Source organism: Danio rerio, chromosome 3, assembly GCF_049306965.1.
Source record: "Danio rerio strain Tuebingen ecotype United States chromosome 3, GRCz12tu, whole genome shotgun sequence".
In the NCBI taxonomy this organism is placed as follows: Eukaryota; Metazoa; Chordata; class Actinopteri; order Cypriniformes; family Danionidae; genus Danio; species Danio rerio.
In genome coordinates, this window is record NC_133178.1 from 20,866,121 (window position 1) to 20,890,843 (window position 24,723).

The following is a 24,723-nucleotide window of genomic DNA, read 5'->3' on the forward strand; positions in this document are numbered from 1 at the left end:
GTATGAAGCTTCTCTTAAAAATGGTTGACTAGATCCATCAACCTTCTTATTTCATGTTGCATTTTCAATTGCATGTTATAAATGACTCTTACCTGCGAAAAGAGAGTACAGGTGAATCATTTTCACATAGTCACTGACATTTGTTGCTTAGGGATTGTCTATTTTAGGCTATGCATATAATGTTTATTAAAAGCTTCCTTTATTTATTTTGACTTCATTAAAGCCTTTATGACCACCAAAAGAATCCTTTTTATTGTTGATAATTTTGTTCTTCTCTCTAGCTTCCGGTCGGATTCCCCTGTCACCTCAGACCTGGATGAACAGAGCCGTTTAGGGTCTGTTCCCTTCCCTACGAATGACAACACGTGTGTGGCAGCCCGCACACGACCTCTTCTCTCATACAGGAAACGCAGAGTTCTGCGGCCTGGCTCACTCACCAGTCTCAATCGGAAGGTAAGGATCGATTTGTCGTTTAACACAATGCACATTTTTATTAATATTTGCAATAAAAATATTCACTAATGTCGAATTTGAATTCTCTTAAACTCCTTTTAGTCTATAAGTAAAGAGAAAGAGACAAGTGTGTAAGTCAGTGCTATGTCAGATTTTGTGAAGGTCACTTGGTGTGAATGGGCTGTGAAAGCTGGAGTGTGAGGTGTGCGAGACAGAAGAATCGAGCTCTTTAGCTGTCACCTGTGGACATGTTTTACTGAAGAAGAGCTGAGCTCCTTAAGGTCCCAGAGGGCTTCTTACAAAGGTTGCACATTAAATAGAGGTGACACAGAAACTGCAGTTTTACAGAGACCACAGTGCTGCTCCATTACTGTCATTTACTGTGTTTTAAGTTCTGACAATTGCCTGAAGCAGTTTTTTAAAAAAAATGTTTTTATGAATTCCTTATGAGGGACAACGTACAGTATTCAAGCAATTCATCTTTCAATTCATCTATATTTCTGTAGCGCTTTTACAATGTAGAGTGTGTCAAAGCAGCTTTTGTCCAAAATGTTCGTATGTTTTTTTCCCGTATTCACATTCGAACATTTTGTCAGGTACACAAACCTTGTACACTGAGTCCAACTGGTATTAATCCATTCGTAAAAAAAATCAGTATCACACATCATTAATGATGATTTAATAATTATGATCAGTTTTAACATTTAGAATGTCTAATAGCAAGCATTATTCCCTTTATTGGCTTTCCTTGTGGAGTTCACTGTATTTATTGAATAAGTTTATCCTCTTCCGTGTCTCTTTTCCATTTTTATTTTAATGTTTTCTATATACACGGTCAGAATTTCGCTTCTTATTTTTTATGTGAAATGGAAAGGAAGCAGCTCTAAAAATGTGGTTTGACTAGTTTGGACAGAAACTTGGATTAACATGGAAACTCTGTTTTAATCATTCATAGCTTCACGCTTGCTTGAGACATGGTGTAACAGTTCCTGCCCAACAGACAGCTGTTCTCTGAATGTCAGAAACATATCTGCTATATTCATATTTGCATTTTGTTGCATTCATTAGACGGCTACAGGGTCTCAGTACTGCTTTTACAGATCCATTTGCTCTTTGAACAGCCTTTAAAACTCGATTCCTCTCATAACACAGACCCACTGTGAGGCATGTTCATAAAACAATAAACGCAACCCCAGTCGAGCTCAGCTTCATTGCAAATAACAGCGCTTGGATGTCATTCAGAGACACCGCACTTGAAATGTTGTGAGAGATGCTGCCAGTGTCATCAGTGCACTAACAGCCAAATTCACTCACACTGCCGGTTATGAACTACCTGCTAACTGATCTGCACAATCCAATCCCTATGCTTTAAGCTGCACTCCAGATGAACGCTGCTCCCAGTTAGAGGCGGAAACTCAATAGCTTTTAAAACTTCCATTATTGTTTGGTCAATGACAGAGATTGAAATGTACTTCAAATGTGATTAGTTAAATCTTTGTTTTTGACTTAAAGCTATTATCAATGCTATTTCAGTAGTTTAAACATTGAAGTTATACACTCACCAGTCACTTTATTAGGTACACTTTACTAATACTAGGTTGGACTGGTTTTGCCTTTGGAATTGCCTTAATACTTCCCCATTCTGATGCTCAGTTTGAACTGAATTGCTGCCATGTTATTTGCTAATTAGAAATTTGTGTTAACGAGCAGATAAACATAATGAAGAACCTAATAAAGTGGCCAGTGAGTGTATATTAGCATTTATATTCCCTGTTAAATGTGGTACTGCTCAGTGGAGAGATTGGTAAAGAGATTCAGTAACTTATTTTGAGATTCAGTAACTTATTGTAAATAACTTTATTTAATTGGTGTTTGCCATGTAGACAAAAGTACATAATGTTTTACTAGTTATTTTGTAGGGGTGTCAAAATAAATTGTTTCTTTAATGCACCATGATGCAGACGTAGACAATTCGGTATGCGCTGACAGTTTGTAGAGCCAATCGCCTTTCTAAATTTTATTTTATTTTTTTTGCTTATTTATTTATTTATTTATTTATTTATTGTCAGGGACAGTGTACAATAATTAGCATTTCTGCGAATGTACCAGAATTAGCCAGAGGGCTATTTTTCATCTGTTGTTCCTGAACAGCCTACAAAAAAAAAAAACAATACAATAATTTACAATCAATCAAACATAGTTAAAAAGTACTAAAATATACATAGTTATGTAGATGTTAATAAAAAATTAATACAAATTAAACTAAAACACCAACATTTTGTAATAGAAATAAAAATAGTTGCAACACATTTAAACAACAAATCGTTAAGATGGTAGGCACAAATGGAAACATGCTAGGTTCATTTTAATAGGAATGGTGACACGTCTTATTCTCTATAAACCAGATTTTAAAATGTCTTTTGAACATATTAAAGGCAGTTATATCTCTGATGCTGCCAGAGACAGAATTCCACTCCTGTGCAGCTGTAACTGAAAAGGCACCCTCACCAAAGGTACCTTTGCGGAGTGGGACAATACAGTCTCCTTGGGATGCCCCTCGTGTTGCTCTGTATGTGGCATTCCTGATGCATGAGCGTGTGAACACAATGACCAATCATGGGGCTGTAAAAATGCACTCGACAACACTCAAATAGCAAACAGAATAATATTTACATTAGTTTATTTGCTATAAATGCTTATGTTGTCTTCTGTGATTGTATTTGTTTTTGTTTGATGCATTTTAACTTGTGAAGAAAAGTTATAATTGTGAATGGAAAGCATCGTCAATGCACCGAAGATATAGAATTGAACTGAATTGATGACATGAGAATCGTAACTGAACCGTGAGACCAGTGTAGGTTCACACCCCTGTTATTTTGCAAGATACTGACATTCAGTTTTAAGTGCTATTTAAAAGTCCCAAACCAAGTTAGGCAAGTTAGGATTGTTACGGAAGTCGTTAAACAAGAGAAAAAAAAAGTATTTATTTAGTGGGCTAATAATGTGTAGATACTGTGAAAATGTCCTTGCTCTGTTCAACATCACTAGGAGAAATATTTGAAAATGAATTGCAATTTTTTTTAGGCGCAGTAAAAGTGAAGTCATTTTTTCCCAACACCGCGTGTGTGTGCGTGCGCGTTATTGTTTAAATTAAGCAATATGATTTTTAGGCCTTAAATTGCCATGTTATATGTTACCTTTTACACCTAGATGTTTGTTTTGCAACCTGGTATGTTTACCCTCTTGACTTTGTTTACTTGGGCATATGTGAACACAGCAATCACACTCTGATCCGTGCAAAAACAATCAGTCTGAGATTGCCTGAATTAGTTTGGTTGTAGTGAGACAGCAACACGATCCAAGGAACAAAAAAGCCAGGGTTTATCACAGTGTATTATGGATATGTGATAGGCATATGAGAAGAGAGAATGAGAAGTAGAGATTTCATTCCTACCAGTAAAAGAGTTTTATGTCTATCAAGTGATAGCAATAACGATATGCAATATCATTAACTTTTACTTTTAGTTAACTTGACATCTGATAATGAATCTGTCTATTTTACAATCCTTGACAATTGAAATGAGGCTGTGTCCACTACTTGACAAAAGTCTTGTCATCGATCCCAGTTGTAAGAGCAACACAGTAACTGGACTTCTAGTTGATCATTCGGAAAAGTAATAGAAGGTATATTTTTCCGATGAATCATCACAAATATTAAAGAAGACCTATTGGAACCAGCATGAACCCAAGAATCTCACAGAAATCAGGGTTTGGGGTTACATTCAGTATGGGGCATGAGAGAGATCTGCAGAGTGAATGGCAACATCAACAGCCTGAGGTATCAAGACATTATTTGTTGTTCCTAAAGAAATAGGCAACAAGACTTTTGTCTGTTAGTGTATGAGAAATTCTGAACTCCATTTGTTTTATTCATAAATTAAAATAATGATGACAGCTGAGCGGAATCCCGGAAAATAAACCAAACTCTGACTAATGTGAAGAGAGTTTACTCGCACGTGACTTGTTTTAATAATTTTGGTCCGTCTAGAAACGTTGCTGTGTGAAAGTGAACCGCACCAAGAACAAAAAGGTCAATTGTAACAATTTTAATTTGTTTTCGGAGGAAAATAATCAATCTATAGGTGTGAAAGCACCCTTAGCAGCCATATTAATTAATTTTGCACAGCAAAATTCTTAACAGTTTTGTTTTACCTTTAAGTCAAGAAGGGTTTCTAAACTTGTGTATAACGGCTGGGACATACCAAGCCAACGGTTGGCTCTTTGTTGAGTATCAGAACTATTCAGCTTTTTGGCCAGTTGGCAATGTTGAGTTAGTGCCGTCAGTGAGAGAGAAAGTCTCATTGGCTGTTCAGTTTGCGCTGCATTATTTACATTTGCATATACGCTATCCTACTTGTTAATGAGGATTATTGCCTGTTGATATCTGCAATATAGATTGTAATTTCCTCTCATTCAGGTGGAGTCTGTAGTTGATAAGTGGTCGTTGACTGCAGTCTTTGAAATATGTTAAAGTGCAACATTTCAGTTGAGAGACAGCCAACGCTGGGCAGCAGTTTAGTGTGTCAGGACCCTGAAAGCTTTGTTAGATCATCGTTTCAACATCTATTGCAAAACACTGCAGAATTTTCTTTTCATTACAGCCAAGAAACCAGATCAGTTCAGTAATTTCAACACAACTTGTAATGCAGTTTTCAGCGTGATTGCGGGGATGATGGGCCCTGCACAAACTGTCCTGCTCTAATGTGAAGCACTCTTGTTTGAATAGGCTCGGAAAACCGGGCACAGTTGCCAATAGCAACCCGTTCGCTCTTTCTCTCCGGTGCTTTGCTTTGGGTTAATGACACGAGCACACGAGTGCTGGAGACCCAACCACATGCAAAACTGGGTCAGCGGCTCAGGATCCGCGTGGTCATCTGCTGCAGAGATTTGTATGAGAGCGTCAGGTTGGAAGTGTCGACTGGAGAAAGAGAATGAATGATCACTGGCAGACCTACATTTTGGATGCTAATGCTCAAGAGATTTCGCTAACAAAAGCAGGATCACAGTGGAACACACTTGAAAGGCCGGCTTTTGATGAATGAACAGCATTTTAGGACGATCACGGGATACTTTTTTTTTTACTAGGGTTTGTGGTCTCGATTAAATAATTTTTTTAAATTATTTGGTTGTTTGTTTATTGATATTAAGCCACTTCACTGCACAACTCTCCGAAGTTTAGAATTCAATTTATCTTTATTTTTATAGTGCTTTTGCAATGTAGATTGTGTCAAAGAAGCTTAACATAGAAGTTCTAATAGATTGAAACTGTGTCAGAGTTTTTAGAGTTGAAGTTCAGTTTAGTTTATTTCAGTGTGGTTTAAATTTCACTGCTGAAAGTCTAAACACTGAAGAGCAAATCCATCGATGCACAGCTTCACAAGTCCCAGTGGCAAGGAGCAAACTTCACCAATTGATGAAACTAAAGGAAAAAAAACCTTAAGACAAACCAGGCTCTGTTGGGCATGACCATTTCTTCTCTGGCCAAACTTCCTGTGCAGAGCTGCTGTTCTTAATTATCCTTAGTCCTTAATGCCTTAAGTTCCTTACTTAAAATTTAAAGCTACAATAAATTTAATCATCTGAAACAATATCACCTTTTGGGTTTTGATTCGGGTAAAAAAGTTTTTTGCGGTTGCAGTGCAATTGCTTTTCTTGGTTTATCACCAAATTCATAAAAAGGTGTCATGATTTAAGCTTGGGCAGTGGAAAGGTGGTTATATTCTGATTGCAAAAAAACTCATTAAATAGGGATGGGGTTGGGTGTTGTGCATAAATTTGATCTAATTTAACAATTTGTTTAGAAAGCTTTAATTATGCTGCTTTTTAATGTAAGCAGAGTGTGATATTATTTCTGCCTAAATAAGTCTTTCCCAAAATAAAGATGCAGAAATCCCATCTGTTGAATTGATTTCAAGAAATGTGGTGGTCTTTTCTGAGATAAACTAGACTTGTCACAATAATCAATATGTTGACTCATTACACAACACATGGACATGACCTCAATCATTATTGTTAATGCAACATATATCACCCATACATAAAAACCTATTCTAGCAACATTTTAGCTGATTGTGCAACATCTTGATTTCTATTGTAGGTGTCAGTGACAGTATGGTTAATAAACAATGTAGTGTGTACTATAAATGACTATAGTATATTTTCATGTGGGTGTCTGACGACTGAATATAGATCGGATAGCAGATATCGCAGCCTCTGTTACCTTTTAACCTTACACTTTTTTGTTAAAATTTATTATTTATTTATTTAGGATATGCATTTTCCCATTCTGATTTCAATGCATCATTATTCAATTGTTAAAATGACTATAATTTAAACAATCTTATGTTAATAATAAATATTATTATTACATAATAAAATATGATGTGCTCTTTGGAAGTGTACTTGCATTTTGATGCAATTATATTATTGTTCTAGCAATTATATAATGAGTCTTAAAATGACAATAATATCATTTATCGTGATATATTTTGGTGCAATATATCGTACAACAAAAATGGATGTCAAATCAAGCCTAAAACTAGCTAGTTTTTTTTTCTCTAGACATGTGACTTTTATAAATCAACAGAAGTGTTCCCAGCAGTCATTGTATATAAATTGTTTTTTTTGTAGGCAGTTTTCTTTCTGTTATTATATTTTTGATTAATTGTTCATTCGCACAACTGTTATTAAAGAACAGAATGTCCGCGGGGTCTTAAGAAGTATTAAAATTTGATAAATCAGGCCCTTAAAAGGTATTAAAAAGTCTTTTTACAAGGTCTTGAATTTTATTCAAGCGTTGTCCAAAGTGTCTGACTCCAAAAAAGCATGAATATATTTATATTTCTCCTAATATTTACTAGGGCGTGCTTGATGTACACAATTAGTTCGAGCCGGGGCGCATCCGGCAAAGCTCCTCTAATTTGGGTGATGTCATGTAATTTGCGACAAACGTGGGAAGGTGATGTGACGCTCTCCAGATGTAGTGAAACCATAGATCCAAGCAGATGGCAAAATGTAAGTTTGCGTACTCCTGGTTGGAGAAAGATGAGTTTAAACAGTGGCTGAAGCCTGTCGATGAAAACAACCACGTTATTTATTCCTTAAGCTTTGTTTCTTCTGAGCTTATCTGAGTTCTGTTGCATGGTTGTGCACCATTGATTTATTTAACTACAACTGTTTAATAACAACTGTTTGTTATGTTAAATGTTTGATACTGATTAGAACTTGACATGGTGACGAGGTCTTAAAATATTTTGAGATGGTCTTTAAAAAGATTCCTGCATATATCCTGATGAAAGCCCTAATTTCAGCAGCAATTCAGTTTTCAGTGTCACATGATCTTTCAGAAATCATCGTAATATTCTGGTCCACAAGGAACCCTTATCAAGTAATGCTTTCAAATATAAAGTCAATATAGGCCAATATTTCCATATCATTGCACGCCTAAATGTACAATAAATGTTTATTCTTCCATGAAGTCATTCTGTGAACAAATCTGACTGTCCTCTTATCAATGCAAGCCCATTGTTCTTCATCCCCATATTATGGGCCATACCCATACATTAGCTTGCCTTCTTTTGTTCTTTCTGCTAGGCTCAGAGGTCAGTGGCTCCTCGCTGTGGCTGTGAGCTGAACTCTCAGTGTGTGATGTGCAGCGGACGAGCTCCTCCTGCTGCAGACACCCAGCATCAGCTCCCTCTGCTGGACAGACTGGCCCAGTTCGACCCCTGCGTTCACCCCATCCTCTCCTTTACAGACGGTGAGAACACGTCTCTCTACCCTTTATTTACATCTGTCTGGAATCCGTGTTGTGGTAGCTATTGAAAAACAGTTACTAGTTACAGTTACTTTATCGATTACTTAAACAAAAAAAGTAATGCCTTAGTAAAGAAAGATACTTTTCTAAGGAACATTTTTGATGCTTCCATTAATGCCCTTATAACGGCCCTTCAGTGCTGCATGGAGAATACACTGTTGATCAGCTTCACAGTTCCCAGAGCAATTGATTTGCATTCTTACAACTAAAACACAAGACAGACTTAAACAAAAATCATTTTTAAACTCTAATTTATTTAAGTCATATTCGGAGAAAATATAAAATTGCATTTTCTTTCTTTTTTTTTGACAGATTGACAGATTGTGCTTTCGATATGATTTTTGATTTAATTTAGTAGTCAAGCTTCAGCTCAATCTGTATTGTAGCTTCTTACTGCTAAAATGCAGTAAGTGGAACTGAAAGATATCTTATATTAGCAAACAACTCTGAAATTTTGCTTTGCTTGCTACTAGATTAAGTGTCACTGGTAATACTTTTAGTTGACTTTTAAGCAAGACACTCGTATAGCCGCCTGTGTTGCTTTTTTAGATGCTGATTGTTGTATTTCCTCATGCTGTAACAACAATTTTGCGACAGCTCTTTAAGGGCCATGAAACCCCATCGTTTCACCAGGGTGTTTTCACACCTCTTCTTTGGAAAAAGTCAGAAAAGTGGGCGTGTCCAGCTCTGTTTAGGGGGGAGTGTCGGAGGAACTAAAGTGGGAGGTTTGGGCACGCGCGAGTTTCAGAGTCAAAATACACACACACACACACACATACATACAGGAGAATGTGATGGTGTTTAACCTACATGGACATCTGTAGTCGAATTATTAGCCAAATTATTAAATGGTGGACTTTAACTGCAGTTTGGCTCTTTCATTCAGGGAATTCATTCATGCCCCTCGCGACACACGAGATATTTGATTCGAGGAGCTGCTCTAAGCGTGTATTTTTCATGCAATGTTTTATACCGCACGGCGAATGAGAGAAAAAAACCCTCTGCATTTCCCAGAAACTTAGATGCACACGACAGGTAGTGTCAGAAAGCCGCGCGTGTTATTCCGGTCACTAAATGCGGTAAAAACCCTACACGAGGTTAAAGTTTGGTTGTGGTGCTAACGTGTTTACACTCTGTGCAATAGTTTGTTAGATACGAACAAACTGAATAAACAAAGAGCACTGGTCGCTCACTTACCAAATCTGTAGAGACAGGACAATCACCAGCAACTAGAGCCGCGTCTTTATGAAGAGAATACTACAAACGATTCCAGATCCCAGCGTTTGCAGATGAGAACAGCTCTCAGGTAAACAATAATCCTCCTTAGACACGTAATTGTTGTCGCGCGTCGCGTACACTGTAATCCACACGTGAGTCTGAGCTCTTACAGAGAGAAAATGAAAACGAAACTTAACTGCAGCAAACTATAAAAGCAACACTTCACGCTTGTTTTGCCAACACAACGTGGCGTCTCTGTCCTGAAAACACGGTGATAGTAATGAATATTAATAAAGTTGCACAATAGAGTGCGCTGATTGGTTTGACCCAAGCCTTACTCATGCATTAATGCAACACACTGTAAGACGTAATAAGACACACTCTGGCACAGACGCCCAGTCTGCACGCTGGAATACACACTATTATGTCATGACCGTGACGCAGCTTCAAAAATTCGTTTCAAACAGGAAGTACGAATTTGCTTGAAATAACACAAAAACAACCAATTTACATTTTTTAGTGAAATATAGGTGTCCTAATAGTGTTTTTAGCAGTGTGGGACACATATACGACTGTCAACAGCTCAAAAAATGTGTTTTGGTGTTTCGTGACCCTTTAAAATGACCTGGTTTTGTTTGCTGTCTGTGACTTTATAACCAAGATATTCCCATTACTGACGTTTTTCATTAATATTAATAAGTCTATTAATGCTTCTGAAGATAGACGCCATCATCCCACTCATTTGTGCTTTCCTGTTTGTTTATATTTTATCGTGGATGTTCCGCGTAGTTCGATTGCGCAATTCTGATCAGGCAGAACGAAAGTGTGCTCACTCAATTGGCTAGTAAGACTGTCACACACAGACGGAAGTTTGTTTATATGTAAAACAATAATAAAGTAAATCACAGCATTTTTCTGAGCTGTACAACACTATACAATTAAATAACATTCTGAAATATACAGAAATGTCACTGTCTACTAAACAAATCAACGTTGTCATACAGATAACGAATGTCTGCTTATTTATTTGAAACAACAAATATAGTAATATTAGTAATAGTAATTAATAATAGTAAAGTTAATAGTCTCTTGGTCTCTCTCGCAATACTTGGTGTACGTCATGCGCATTCTGTTTACTTTCGCTTGACTTTTGTCCAGTCTGGTGCCTCATACATGTTGCGATGGAACTAATTATAACATAACATTTACATTACATATATAATACATTACATATATAATACATTACATTCAAACTAGCATCAAAGGAACAGTCATAAAAAGGAGAAAATGCACTAAAAGAAAAAATGTACCAAAATAAATCAGATAGACAAGGCCTAAAATGCTTTTATATCTTTTTTATTACAATTATTTTAGTGTAATAGTACGATTTCAAATTTTTTATTGTTGGGTCTATTATTAGACCATTTTTGTTTGTTTATATGGTGTTTTTCATGGATAATTATTCAATTAATAGCCTAATTTTGCTTCTGAATATACACGTAGATGCAAAAAGTGACATCATCATCATCAATCACATGACTAGCGCATCTTTTAGTTCATTTTCCGCAGTTTGCCTGAAGGATGAGGAGTTTTAATTCTGCCTAACAACCAGGTGTTAATTTGAGTGTTAATTATTCTGATTCTGGTTATTGCACATCTAAAAATAACCCCCAGGCTGCTCTCTGAGTTTGGAGTAGGTCATTAGTGCTTAGATCTCAGAGCAGATTTTTGCTTTTCATGTCTGGAGAATGAAATTTAGGAGCTGATGTCAGGTCGGCAGTGCTGGTTGGATTAGCTGATCAAGCATTCGCCTGCCTGACCTTTGCAGCGATAACCATTTTAAAGAGCAGTGCAATCTGACTCTGCCTAAGTGTGCCAGTAGCAGCTAGCTTTATCAGGCTGACTGATTGAGATGTATTTTCCCTCATCAATATGAGCCTGTTGTCCTCTTTTCTGTTCTCTGTTGTGCAAATGAAGGATGGTTGTAGAAGAAGACAGGTGATCCCATAGGTGAAATTTGAGTAAGATTGAGAAAGGAAAAAAAAAAAAACACTGGGATGAATACTAGAGTCGAGTTCTGCCCTCTGCTGGAGAACTACTCTCATGTCTGATGTTTACAGAGCATTTTTCAGTCACTGTGCATGTTTGTATAAGGCTTTCGTAACTGATCGATGTGTTGTGCTTTTAGCAATGCAAACTCTTGGTCCAATTTCTAGTTATTGCACATAAATGTCCTTTTGTGACTCTTTCACATCAATGAATATATCTTTCTTTTTTGTATTATTATTTTTTAGTATAGCATCTTTAACCAATATCCTCCGCTTTGAATAGAGAAAATATTTGTTTATGACCACTTTTTATTCATATTACACAGTGAATTTTATAAAAAAAATCCTCGGGTACACAACAGTCTCTGGACTTGCTGCATCACAGACATCAATATTTTTTACAATTCTTAAAAAGTTAATCACTTTCTGGCCATCAGATATTTGGCATGGATATATAGATATTGTAATCATGATTTTGGAAAGCATTACAAAGCTTGGTTTGTTATTATAATTTGTTAAGTCTCCCCATACAATTTGATGAAGCACTTGAACCCAGAATCTGCAGATAATAAAATACATACAAAACACGGTGTAAAAAAATGAAGTAAAAAATAGCAATAATAAAATATTGCTATTATTAAATAATAATAATAATAATAATTAAATAATAATAATAAAAAAATTCACACAGTTCGAGGGTATCTTTATTGTCTTGTTTTTTAGATTTTTAGATTTTTTATTTTTATGAAATAAACTTGTTTGTAAAATGCGCTATATAAATATCATTACCGTGCCAAATGATGATTCCTAGTTAATGGTCATAAATGTCCTTTTATGACTCATTCATATCAATTAATGTTTTTTATTTTATTTTGTAATTTATTTTTTTAATATAGCAGCATAATCAATACAATACATCTGTTTTAAAGGGGTACATTTTTCACTGCCATTTACTTTATGTAATCTTGATGAAATAACAAAACACAATGTAAAAAATGTAAATTAAATAAAGTAAATTTTATATATATATATATATATATATATATATATATATATATATATATATATATATATATATATATATATATACTAATAAAAAAAATTTACACAATTCGAGCGCATCTTTGTTTTTTATTATTATTATTTTCTTAGTTTCCTGTATCTGCCTGTTGATTGCCAAATAAAAAAAAAATTAATAGAAATAAATTGAGAAAAAAAAATTACCGCTGTAATTTATTTCTATTAATTTTTTTCTTTTTTTACCAAAAGCTCCTTGAATTAACATTGTTTGCTAAATGCGCTATTTAAATGCTCTTATCTTGTCTAATGATGATTCCTAGGTAATGCACACAAATGTCCTTTTATGACTCTTTCATTTCATTGAATGTATCTTTATTAATTTCATTATTTCATGTATTTATTTTCTTTTTCTATTAACTGTTTTTCAAAAGCACATTGAATTACTATTTAATTAATTTCTATTGCCTTTAAAAGTGCTCTATAAATACTCTCTCCTTGCCTAACGATACAAAAAACTACCAGTGATTTTGATATTTTATGACATTTAAATATGTTTATATGTGCAAACATGTGCAAAACATTCCCAAAATGTAACTAAAAAGGGTCATGTGTATAAAATATTTATCTACGTACAGCAATCAGGGCAGATATGCTTTTAATTCTAAGTAAATTCAACTATTTAAAAAAATGTGAATAATTGGTGAGGTGGATAAAACCGAAAGATAAATAAACATTTATCAAACTATTGAGGTAGAAGGGAAGGGTGCTTTGAAGAGTAAAGCTGTGACATTTGTAGTCCTAATTGAAATGTATTTTGGGTAATATTGTCCAAGAAGCAGTTCAGCCACATTGTATTACCTAATGAGCTAAGGAAACAATATTTGCCATTGGGAAGTAGATGGCATGATAGAAATCTTCCATTATATATATTTTTTCTTAAAATCAATAGAGTGGAAATTTTGTGACTTTTCATAAATCATTTTAGTATCTTATATTGATATGTTATTATTAATTATTAATTATTTCTCTTCAGTCTATCAAGGTCAGATGTCTGTAAATGAGTAAAATCAACACTGGAGATTGGAGAGTTGTAGAATTAAAACTGTAATTCTGACTGAAAGAGAAGATGTTTGCCAACAGCGCATTGCTGCAGAGCTGTTTCAGACTTTATATTCTCTATGGAATCTTTTTACTTTCACTCATCTGATGCAATTTTTGAAGGTGAAAATAGGATATTCAAGTAGAAAATGATGTAGAGCAAGACTTGCCTATTGGGAATTGGAAAAGTTGGTGCTAGATGAAGAAAGTTATTACATATAAAGCACAGATTAGGAGGAACAGATGTTTTGATCTTACCTGAAATAAATTCTCTTTCTCTCTCTCTTTCTCTCTCTCTCTCTCTCTCTCTCTCTCTTTCTCTCTCTCTCTCTCTCTCTCTCTCTCTCTCAGATGTGATGATGAATTTACATATGCAACGTGTACTGAAGGGACACTGGCAGAATCGTCCTCTCGAGAAAATCAAGCCCATCAAGAAGATTTCGCTCAAGCACAAGTTGTGTTTGGGTAGCCGTATATCAGACCCTTCATCCAAAGACAAACACAGACTCATCAACTCTCACCTTTCCACAGTCCGTAAGTGGGATTCAAAACAGCTAAAGACACCAAAAGATCTCATTCATTAGCCACACGTATTGACTTCTATTTTATTGGAAACTGGTTTGTAAGAGTTGGAAAGTTTTCTATGTTTCTATCTTGCATGTTAATATATAGACCACAGCTCTGGCTGTTTAATTGTAAGAGAAAATTCCCTGCAGTTTCAGCATCCAAAATGTCAGGAGCTGAATTTTCTCCCATCGATGCAAATTCTTACACCTTTAGGAGAGTCTAAATGTGGCTGCATGTATGGGCAGTTAAAGTGACCTGTGAGTGTCTGGCTGCAGTGACTCAGCAGTTATTTCTGGCATCATACAAGTTCAGCTACAGTTGCTGATGCTATTTTATATATATATATATATATATATATATATATATATATATATATATATATATATATATATATATATATATATATACATACACACATATGAATTATTAAAGTCTGAACAGGATCCAGATTTAGAATTGAGGCAGTTTCGCAACACAAACATTTTTGAACACTCATTGCTTATTTATTTCCATTTTATTGATTATTTTGTGCACATTAATATTTGCAACTTTCCCTTGATAATGCTTTACCAAAAAAATTGGCAATCAACGGTGATGTTGCATATAAAGGATGACATTTCAAATAAATTTAGAAATAAGGTTTAAAATATATTGATTTGATTTCATATTATGATGCTACACCCAACACTTATGTAAAATATCCTTTTAGATTAAAACACATTAGATTAAAAAATGTAAACGATGCAGTGCTTCAAACACATAGGCTGCATCCAAAACCGCCTACTACTTAGTAGGTACTGCTTTTGAATTTAAACATTTTACTTGGTCGTTAGAAAAGTACGTTCTATACCGTATGAATGTGAAAAGTATGAATGCAATTTGGACGTACAACATCCGCCATTTTGTCATGGTCACGTGACCTACCTGCATCAGTTGCGTCGCTTCACTTCCATTTATGAATTCTTTCTCGGGGTATCATGGGATAGCGCAGCTACATGGGATGCGCACTCCAGAATCTTGCTGGAAGTAGTAGGTCATCTGGGTTCTTCACTAATTTTCGGATTCTATAAATTTGGACAAACTACTCCGATCGCATACTGATTTTAGCGTACTGTATAGTATGGAGGCATCCAATATCGGACGCAGCGATAGACTTGGGTGGACCGCCCAGGTATATTAACAGCCTCCCAAGTATACTTAGTGACAAGTTTTTTGTTTTTTTTACTATTATCATCCTGTTTACACTTTTTTTTTGTATTCACCTAATATAAACAAACATTCCTGAGCAATTAAGTAGTGGAAAAATCTTCTCTCATTTACCCTTTTTAAACTGCTCGTTCTGTGTGTGAGAACTGTCAACACTCACATGCTCTGCAGACTCACAGAGACTCAGAACTCAGAAGTTTTTGCGTCTGGCCGGGGTTTCTACATCTACTAAATGTTCGGGCTTTGGCTTTTTTAAACTCATTAATTTTATGTGCACAATCGTGATATTGAGAAAGACATTAAATAATTAATTCTTTAATCTAAACGACTCAGAAATACTTTACTAAATACTCAGCAAAATTGGTGTCAGAGTTATTGTACATCATTAGTAATGGGTAATTAACTCATTTGTCTTATTTAAATAATCTACAAGTTTTATTCTTGAAATTATTATAATTTTTTGAGATTGTCTGTTTATTCTTTTTTTTCCTGTCATTTATTTCTTGTTTGCTGTGTATTTTATTAATTTGATGTCAATATATTACTTATTTTATACATCTAAAATGCCTTGGCAATACTGTACAAAATGTCATGCTGATAACAACCTGAACTTGAATGAGAGATGAGCAGAATTGGAATTGGGGTTGGACCTAAGTGTATTTATGTGCACACACTATAATTTGTTGTTTTACTCCATAGAACTCCATATAAACAAAGGGTTGATGCTGCTAACCGATAAACCACAGTATTAATTAAAAGTTTTACTTTTTACCAAAAGGGAAAAACATCAGCAATTATGAGTGAATCATGGCTTTGAAATCAAAAAAATGTTGTTATAATGGAAGTCAATGGGGCAAAAACAGCTGCGAACATAACGAAAGGGTAGTCAAGTTGAACAGTAAACAAGGGTTAAAAGTGAAATCATAAACAATGGACACAAGTTATGTAAAACACAATGTACAGAAGTACAGACCTAAGAGTAATTATAAAATCAAGCAAGTTCTAAAAAAAATAATAAATGGCTAATAACAAAATAATTTTATTGAATTTTTCTATTCTAGACCAAGTTTTTCTTTTCTTTTTTCTTTTTTAATATTGCTGTTTTCTTTTTCTCTCAGGATTGCCGCATCATAAGGTGCGTTCAGAGAAGGTGTCGCGTCAGCCATTAGACATCCCAATGAGTGCCAGTAAACTTGATTCTCGCCAGCATTTCCGCCATAGCAGTTCGTTTGACCGAAGCCTGAGCCGCAAGAGACCCCGTGAACCTTCGCTGGACCGCTCAGAGAGTGCGTTTCTTCTCTCTTGTTCACTTTCATAAATTTCCTTTCTAAATCAATGTCAGTGCTGTAACTAAACAATGCATTCAATTTTTGTCTGAAGATGCTCCCAAGTTGTACATGGACCTCGGAAGTCCATGTCCATCCCTGTCCACTCTCACCACACCGACCCACAGTCCTCTAATGAGACAGCCGTCAGCATCCGAAACCTCTACACCCCTGCACCTCAACAGCAACGCTGCCGCTGTAAGATTCTCTTAAAAACGTTTCCCAAGTCTGTTTGTGCAAACCCACGGGAGCAGATATCTTATGATTGTGCATGACTATTTCAGACTATTCGAAGAAGAAGAGGAGAGAGTCCCTTTGACATCAATAACATCGTCATCCCCATGTCTGTGGCCGCCACGACCCGAGTGGAGAAGCTACAGTACAAAGAGATTCTCACCCCAAGGTCAGAAATGCAGATGCTGTCATTTCAGTTGCATCAGTCTTCAAAGATTTTCCCCCTTTCTAATCAATATTTTGCCCTTTGCTTTTTAATTGTAGCTGGCGAGAAGTGGACGTTTTTGCCAAGCCCATCGCTGAAGAGGATGATGCAGTGGAGGTATGGGTATTTGCATGTTTTTGGGTGTTTGCGGACTGTTTGCGTCCTATCTAGATTTTTTTTGCTATATTATAGGTTGAGCAATGTTGATAGTAATACTTTTTTGTCAGCAGTTTAGATTAAGTAACATTTCTCACCATTTGCTACTGGAATATTAACTGCCTATTATTAGGATTTTAACTGTTTAGTAGTACTTACAAAGTTTAATCTTATTTTACATCCTAGGCTGATTTATAGTTCTGCAACCCACGGCACATGCCTTGCATATACTCAAGCATTAAAACCTCTTCGTGCTGTTTGTGTTGCTCTGCCATAACACTTCTAAAATGCTAGCTGGCAGTAGGTTATGTTCCTCTGTCAAGTTTCTTCGCGGGAGTTTTATATTTTTTTAACGCTGCCTTAATGTAGCTAAAATTTGCTCATTCTGAGGTGGGAACCGGCAGATGTGCGACAACTAATCAAAAGGTAAATGCAAAACGGACACTTCAGATTCACTTCATTGTACTCGACACTTGTTAACACTGGTTCCATCAGGCTCTCAGCACTGCCCACACTCGTCACCACTTCTAAGCCGACCAATCATAGATCTTGTGCAATATGTCGCCGCGATGTGTTGTTACATTTTTTTAAAAGGTGCGCATCAGAGTCTGCGTCAGCCATGGCAAGGCTATGCGACTGCGCTTAACGCAGAAGTATAAATCAACCTTCATTCTCAACCAATACCTAAACCCAACTAGTACTTTACTATTAATGTCTGCACTAACAGGAAGCTGCAACTGTTTTTTTTATATTGTGAAGCAGTTCCTAGAGAAACAAAATATTATATGAGAAAACTTAAATGAGGCTTGTTTTTTTTCTACTGCGAGCTGATTTGATTAAGTAGGCATTTTATTCAGAAAGTTCAGGAAAGGGGTTTTGGGAGAGTTGTTTCAACCTAACAGACTCCTGCTAACCATTTCTGTTTGTTGTCATAGCACTGTCAAAACTGGCAGTTGGTGGGGCGTGGTTAAATATTACTATAAAATGTACATCTAAATATTAACATGGTGGAATTTAAGTGGAAAACTAAACACTTTACTAGTAAGAAAACCGTTAAACAGACTTTCTGCAGCACGATGATAAAAATAAAAACGAGCGTCCTCTATTCAACCTCTGTACTTTTTTCTTTTTACTCCTTTACTTTCATGGATAACTGTTGTATGCACTCCACTAAAGACATCCATCAGCCTACATAATTTTAAGTGCAAAGATTTGTTTCAAGCTGTTTCTAAATTCAGTTCTAATTTCCAGCAGTTATATTCAAACACACGTCCTATTCTTATACCCCACATTGTCATGAATAAACTGAAAAAAAAAATCAAGAAAGCATGGAGGTAGGGGTTTTTATATTTATGTAGAAAATAATGATGTTTGTAACATTTTATTCCCTTATCTTTTTTTTTCCCAATGTGAAGATCTCTGTGTGTTGCTGTACATGCTGTGTGTATTAAGCGTTTAAACCTGCAAGGTGCATAACTAACACGCTAAAGCTGGACTTTAAACCTGCTTTTTAGTTTTAGCACAAACAATGTGCCTTAACACACCTCCTTTATAGACTGGCACACCCGTCCACAAAGTGCCGCAATTAGATTTCCTATTTAAAAAACGTAGCGCAAAACAGGAACATGAGGGTTGTGTTGGTCTGTAAATGGCAAGAAATCATGCAAAACACATCTTGCGCCTAATTGCGCTGGGTGTATAATAGGCCAATAGTCTGAGAATTTAACTGAAAACAAATAGGAAGTGCATTTTCAGATTTCAATTTTAGATTACAGGGTGATACTTTTTTCCCCTTGATGACATGCACAGATGACTTGTTTACCACAAAACTAGAAATGTGAGCTAACTAAGTCAGTATGGTTAGTTTTGATTCAATATGTACTTTAATAAACAACCAAGTAGTAGTCTATTGAGGTAAAAGTATACGTTCATGGTTTGTTAATAGCATTAAAAACTGTCCTTTTTTTTAATCTTAAACGATTTGCTGCGTGCTTCAGTTCTGGCACCTTGGCTGATTAAGGCCTGTCATGGATAAATATAACACTAAAACTGCTAGTAGTTTGCGGACAGTCTGTCTTAATGAAGTTCATACATTTATTTAATCTTGACAGTCGATTTATTGAAAGATTGGCAATATAGTTGCTGAAACATAACCTGCTCGATATTAGCTTGTTTGTAGTTCTAAATCACAATAAAATCACACTCCAAAATCGTGGAAACCGACATCCTTGTGATTATCCATACAACGATATATAGCATAGTTTGAATGATAGTCATTCCAACTACATTCTAATAGGCTTCATTAAACAGTGAATGTTTTGCAAGATGTTTGTAATTGTTTTTTTTGCAAAGTGAGAGATTAAATACACCGTGTCAGTATAGGCACATCATTAAAACAGCCATCGGAATATTATTATATAAAATAAATATTGCACATCAATTCCCCAAAATGTGGTCTTAATAGAAAGCACAGTCATTTTTCAACAGACATGCCTGCAGATATGACAAATATTGTGTGTGAGACTAATTTATAGTGTTGGCAGTCAGGATATTTTAGACATCCATATGAAATTTAAACCAATGATAAACTAGAGTATGTGCCAATGTTTCCTGCTAGCTGTAATGAACACACAAGTCACAAATGACACCCTACACAGTTTTTTTTTTTTTGTTTGTTTGTTTAAGAAAAATAAATAATTTATAGTTATTTTGTCATTCAGCATCTTTTAATAAAATGGGCTTAAAACTGCATGTGTTGAGATTTCTGAAAACAAATACTGTAATAAATAAATTATTTACTCGAAGGATTCACAGGTAGAATTTTGCATCAAACTTTCCAGCTTGTGTTCTTAATTAAATGTTCTTGTTTTGTCAGGTCGAGGATCTCTCTGATGTCACTTTCTCCCAGCTTCACCTTCCATTACAGGAGCAAGAGCGCTCTCGCTGGAGTTGGACTGCCAGCAACATCGCAAAGAGGAGAGGCAGCAGGTGGGAAACAGAACTTAAACTAGTTTTTATCCTTTTTAAGTGATGAGCGCAACTCTTTTCATCTGATGAACAACTTTGTGGTGTGTAGCTGACTGCTGATTTTTGCACTTCATGATGGCAGCTGATCTGTTGAAAGAAAGCTGGCACTTTTAAACTCCAGAGATTAAAGTTGCTGCACAAAATGACAACAGGCTGGTCGCTTGCAACAGTGTTACGAGAAGTTATTAAGCAACGGACATTACAGAAATGTCGCATGGTAATATTTTTCTCCACAGGTCATACAAGTCTGTGGATGGACGGACAACCCCCTTACTGTGCGGCACCAACCCCTCCACACCACAGCCCTCGTCTCCAGACACGCCGCATTTCCACCTGCTGCATGAGTACAGCTCAGTGGCGTCTCCCACCAGCCCAGCCAGCCCAGAGATGCTGATGCTGACCGGCCTGCACACACCGGCCTCCAGAGACTCGCACCGGCTGCTGTCCAATGAGGACACGCGCTGTTCCACACCAGATACCATTGAGGAGATGGTAGGCCTCTTATGTGAAAGTGATGCAGTTATTCAAATGAATGGGAATCCCCATACTTTTAGATATTAAGCATTCAGTTGCAGAAAACAAGTTAACACTGCCGTTTATTTGGACTGCATTCTTTATCCGTGCAACATATGCCTTCATTTTCAGTAATGCCATTGTGTATTTTTAGACCTACTATTGGTATAATATGAAAAGGCTTGACAGATTTTTTGTGAGTTTTTGTTAAAGCAAGCAGTTTAACATTGAACTTGCAGCATCCAGTTAAAGGTCCCATGAAGTGCTTCGAAATGGGAATTTTTTAAATTAATCTCAACTGAAAAACATTGAGAGGGTGGGACATATAGTGAGGCAAGGCCCGTTTATTTTTATAGCACATTTACAATAATATATTTATATAGCACATACACAATGGTAGTTCAGTGCTTTACATAAACAGGAATAAAAACTAGTATAAGAATAAAAATGTAAATTGTTAAATAGGTTTTATAATAATAAAAAAAGAGAATGTAGCTCCTCCCCTTTAAAAAAAAACAGCCAATAGCATTTAGTTTTTATCACAGCTCAAGCGCTTCAAATGAAAAGCAAATGATAAGTGTCTTTAAGGGGGTGGGGCATGTCAGATACTAGAAAGCATTTGATTGATCAGGATTTAATGAGAAACTTGAGTATGAGGTGGCGTGAAAAAAAAAAACTTTTATTTATTTAGGCGGAAGTGAAATATTGCAAGCTTTGGATATTTATATCAGTTCTATATTTTCTATACACTTATTATGTCAATGTTTTGGAGCACATTAATGCCGAGTTCAATCTGCATGATTTTCAAAGTAGTCATGTCACAAATGTTTTCACATTGCATGATTATCTAGGGTAGTGTTCCGTCGCTGCTTTGATTACACTGCTAGATGGATCAGTGACAGTGGGCTTCACACTGCATGACTTTAAGAATCGCCAACAATGTTGCCTCGGTCCATCTCACAACCAAACACTTGTGAGAAGTGACATAGAAACAGTGCGAGGTCACTTAGTATATATTTTGTTATAAATTACACAACTTCTCCCCAATCTCCTGCTGACCTGCAGATACCCAGACTATTGGATGCTGCTCTCTCATTGGCTGTAGGTAATCGCAAATGTTATTTTCAATCAGAACATATTTCACACAACATGATTTTAAATCATTAACAGATCCAGATGTTTAGCACACCAAATGGGCGTCGCCAACTCATTGGCGATGAGTTCACACTGTGTGATTGTTACTCACATGAACGAGCAATGATTTGTTGAACTCCGCAAAAGCTAATAGAAATCCTTAAAACTAACAAACTTAAGCTAACACCTACAAATGTCTATTGTAATTTCACAGGACATTTAATAACTAAACATAAAGACGTCCAGCACCTTGTCATACTCTCATTGAAGATAGTTCAAAAATGTGCTGCCCCTGAGCAAAAACAAACTGTTGGACACACTGATTTATATGTATAAAAATGTCATCTTGACGCATTAAAAACAACCAAAAAAAATTGTTTGCCAGATATGTGACCTTTAGGTGCAGTTGTCTCCAATTTGCTTCTGCTTATAATCACTTGGTGTGCCTCTGTTTGTTTTCCAGACTCCCCAGCCGGTACAGCCATGGGAACGTCGGACTTTTCCACTGGATGTGGAGCCGCAACAGGAAGTTGAAATCCATCTCAGTCCAACTGGCGAGAGGCAATGCAGGACCATTCGACGGGTGTCCGGCTGTAGGTCGTCCAAGTCGGAGTCCGACACTGGGCCTTCGTCGCCCCTCTGCGATGACGGCACAAAGCAGAAACCAACCAACCCACCCAAACCTACTCACCGATGAAGCCTAGACTCTGCTCACCCGCCAATCCCCCCCAATCATCCACCAGCTTTCAGAAACTCCTAAAACAGCAGCAACGTAGACGGAAAAAAACAACAACCAAACGAATGAAAGTCCCTGTTGTTTGATATTCAAACATCAGTAAATTCTTTCACGGTTTTTAGTGAATTGTATGGAGATATATATATAAAGAGACGCGTTTTAATTTCGGGTCACTTGAGAATCAAATTGATTAGGATAATAAAAAGAAATTAAATATGAAAAAGAAGGAAAGATTAGCTTGAGGGCTAAACCAAGATAAGAAGCTCCTACACCTTTCGTCTATTGCAGAAGAGCACTTTCCCCTAAGCTTGCTGATCAATCTGAGGGGCTCCGCTTGCGTTGTGTTTTCAGTATACCATCAGAAATTACCCATTTAGCCTCACGGTTTATACCGGAGTGATAAAACACCAAAATAAAGCCAATAATAATGATTACAAGAGACTTGCACAATGGCGCCAATGCCTCTCTTTGTTCTCTCTGTGTGAAAGCACTTCCTTTTCTCTCCACATTCCCTTCATATTACTGCATAGGTTTCTCATGTCTGGAATTTTGGATAAATTACAGCTTCTGCTTTCATTTGTGTCTCACGTTCTCTTGTATGCCATGGCCCGTTTCTGTCGGAGCGAAAGAGAGAGCAGGTGTCTTCATCACAACCCTGTTGCTTTCTAAATAATGTCTGATTAGAGCACTTTATCGGTCTCTCTTGCACGACACTATTGTCGGTGACCCAACAATCAGCACCCAAATAAACATGCGCAGGCCGCTAATATTGAACACTCGATTGCACTGTTGCTTAGCATTGTGGCCCTTTCTCCTGTGAGCTTGCATTAATGTGAGTTTTGAAGCACTTGACGTTGCTATGCATGATCAGGTTAGTCCAGAGAATATGCAATCACTCCAGTATAAACTGAAAAGTGCTGTCCTTTGTTTTGTTTTTGAGTGTGTGTGTGTGTGTGTGTGTGTGTGTGTCTCCTGGCCTCATTTATAAAAGCTCCACCATTGGTTTAAAATATGTCTTGTTTAATAAAACACAATCTGCAATACCCTACAGCAGAGCTGTCCAAACTTGGTATTGGAGGGCCGGTGTCCTGCTGAGTTTAGCTCTCACTTCCTTCAACACACCTGTCAAGAAGTTTCTAGTATATCTAGTAAGAGCTCTATTTGCTGCTTCAGGTGTGATTGATTAGGGTTGGAGCTAAACTCTCCAGTACACCGGCCCTCCAGGACTGAGTTTGGACACCCCTGTCCTACAGCAATGGTCTCAAACTCAGTTCCTGTAGGGCCGCAGCTCTACATAGTGAAATTCCTACTACCTCCAACTCACACTAGTTTATAGTAGTCTTGAACACCTTGATTAGTTAGATCTGCTGTGTTTGATTTGGGTTGGAACAAAACTATGCAGAGCTGCGACCCTCAAGGAATTTAGTTTGGACACCCCTGCTCTACAGCAATGGCCTCAAGCTCATTTCCTGAGCTCTGCATAGTTTACCTCTGCCAACTCACACCGGCTTAATAGTCTCGAGTAGTCATGAACACCTTTATTAGTTGGATCAGCTGTGTTTGATTAGGGTTAAAAAAAACTAGGCAGAGCTGCGGTTCTCCAGGAATTGAGTTTGAGACCTAGGCCTAACAGCAGGGGTGTCCAAACTTAGTCCTGGAGAGCTAGTGTCCTGCTAAGTTTAGTTCCAACCCTAATCAGACACACCTGGGCTAGCTAATCAAGCTTTCTAAAAACATCCTTGCAGGTGTGTTGAGGCAAGTTGGAGCTAAAATCTGCAGGGCACTGGCCCTCCAGGACTGAATTCGGACACCCCAGCCATCTTCAAATACCGTAACGTGATGTTTAAGTAAGAAAGTGCTTGACAGAAAAGGACTTGGCAAGTTTTCATTCGTTGGCTCCCTCAGTT

At 36.6% G+C, this 24,723-nt stretch overlaps 1 protein-coding gene across 2 annotated transcripts in view; it reads left to right on the forward strand.

Moving 5' to 3' along the window:
- The window catches only part of kansl1b (KAT8 regulatory NSL complex subunit 1b), a 97,015-nt gene extending 73,990 nt beyond the window's left edge, over positions 1-23,025 (forward strand). For both annotated transcript variants that reach the window (XM_068218891.2, XM_005171596.6), the window contains 10 exons: positions 282-453; positions 8,107-8,272; positions 14,065-14,247; positions 16,605-16,772; positions 16,867-17,009; positions 17,096-17,214; positions 17,310-17,367; positions 20,282-20,394; positions 20,670-20,925; positions 22,544-23,025. In XM_068218891.2, coding sequence (XP_068074992.1) covers positions 282-453; positions 8,107-8,272; positions 14,065-14,247; positions 16,605-16,772; positions 16,867-17,009; positions 17,096-17,214; positions 17,310-17,367; positions 20,282-20,394; positions 20,670-20,925; positions 22,544-22,777 — 1,612 coding nt within the window. In that variant the 3' untranslated portion in view covers positions 22,778-23,025. The remainder of the gene's footprint in view (positions 1-281; positions 454-8,106; positions 8,273-14,064; positions 14,248-16,604; positions 16,773-16,866; positions 17,010-17,095; positions 17,215-17,309; positions 17,368-20,281; positions 20,395-20,669; positions 20,926-22,543) is intronic.
- Positions 23,026-24,723: the final 1,698 nt, after the last annotated feature.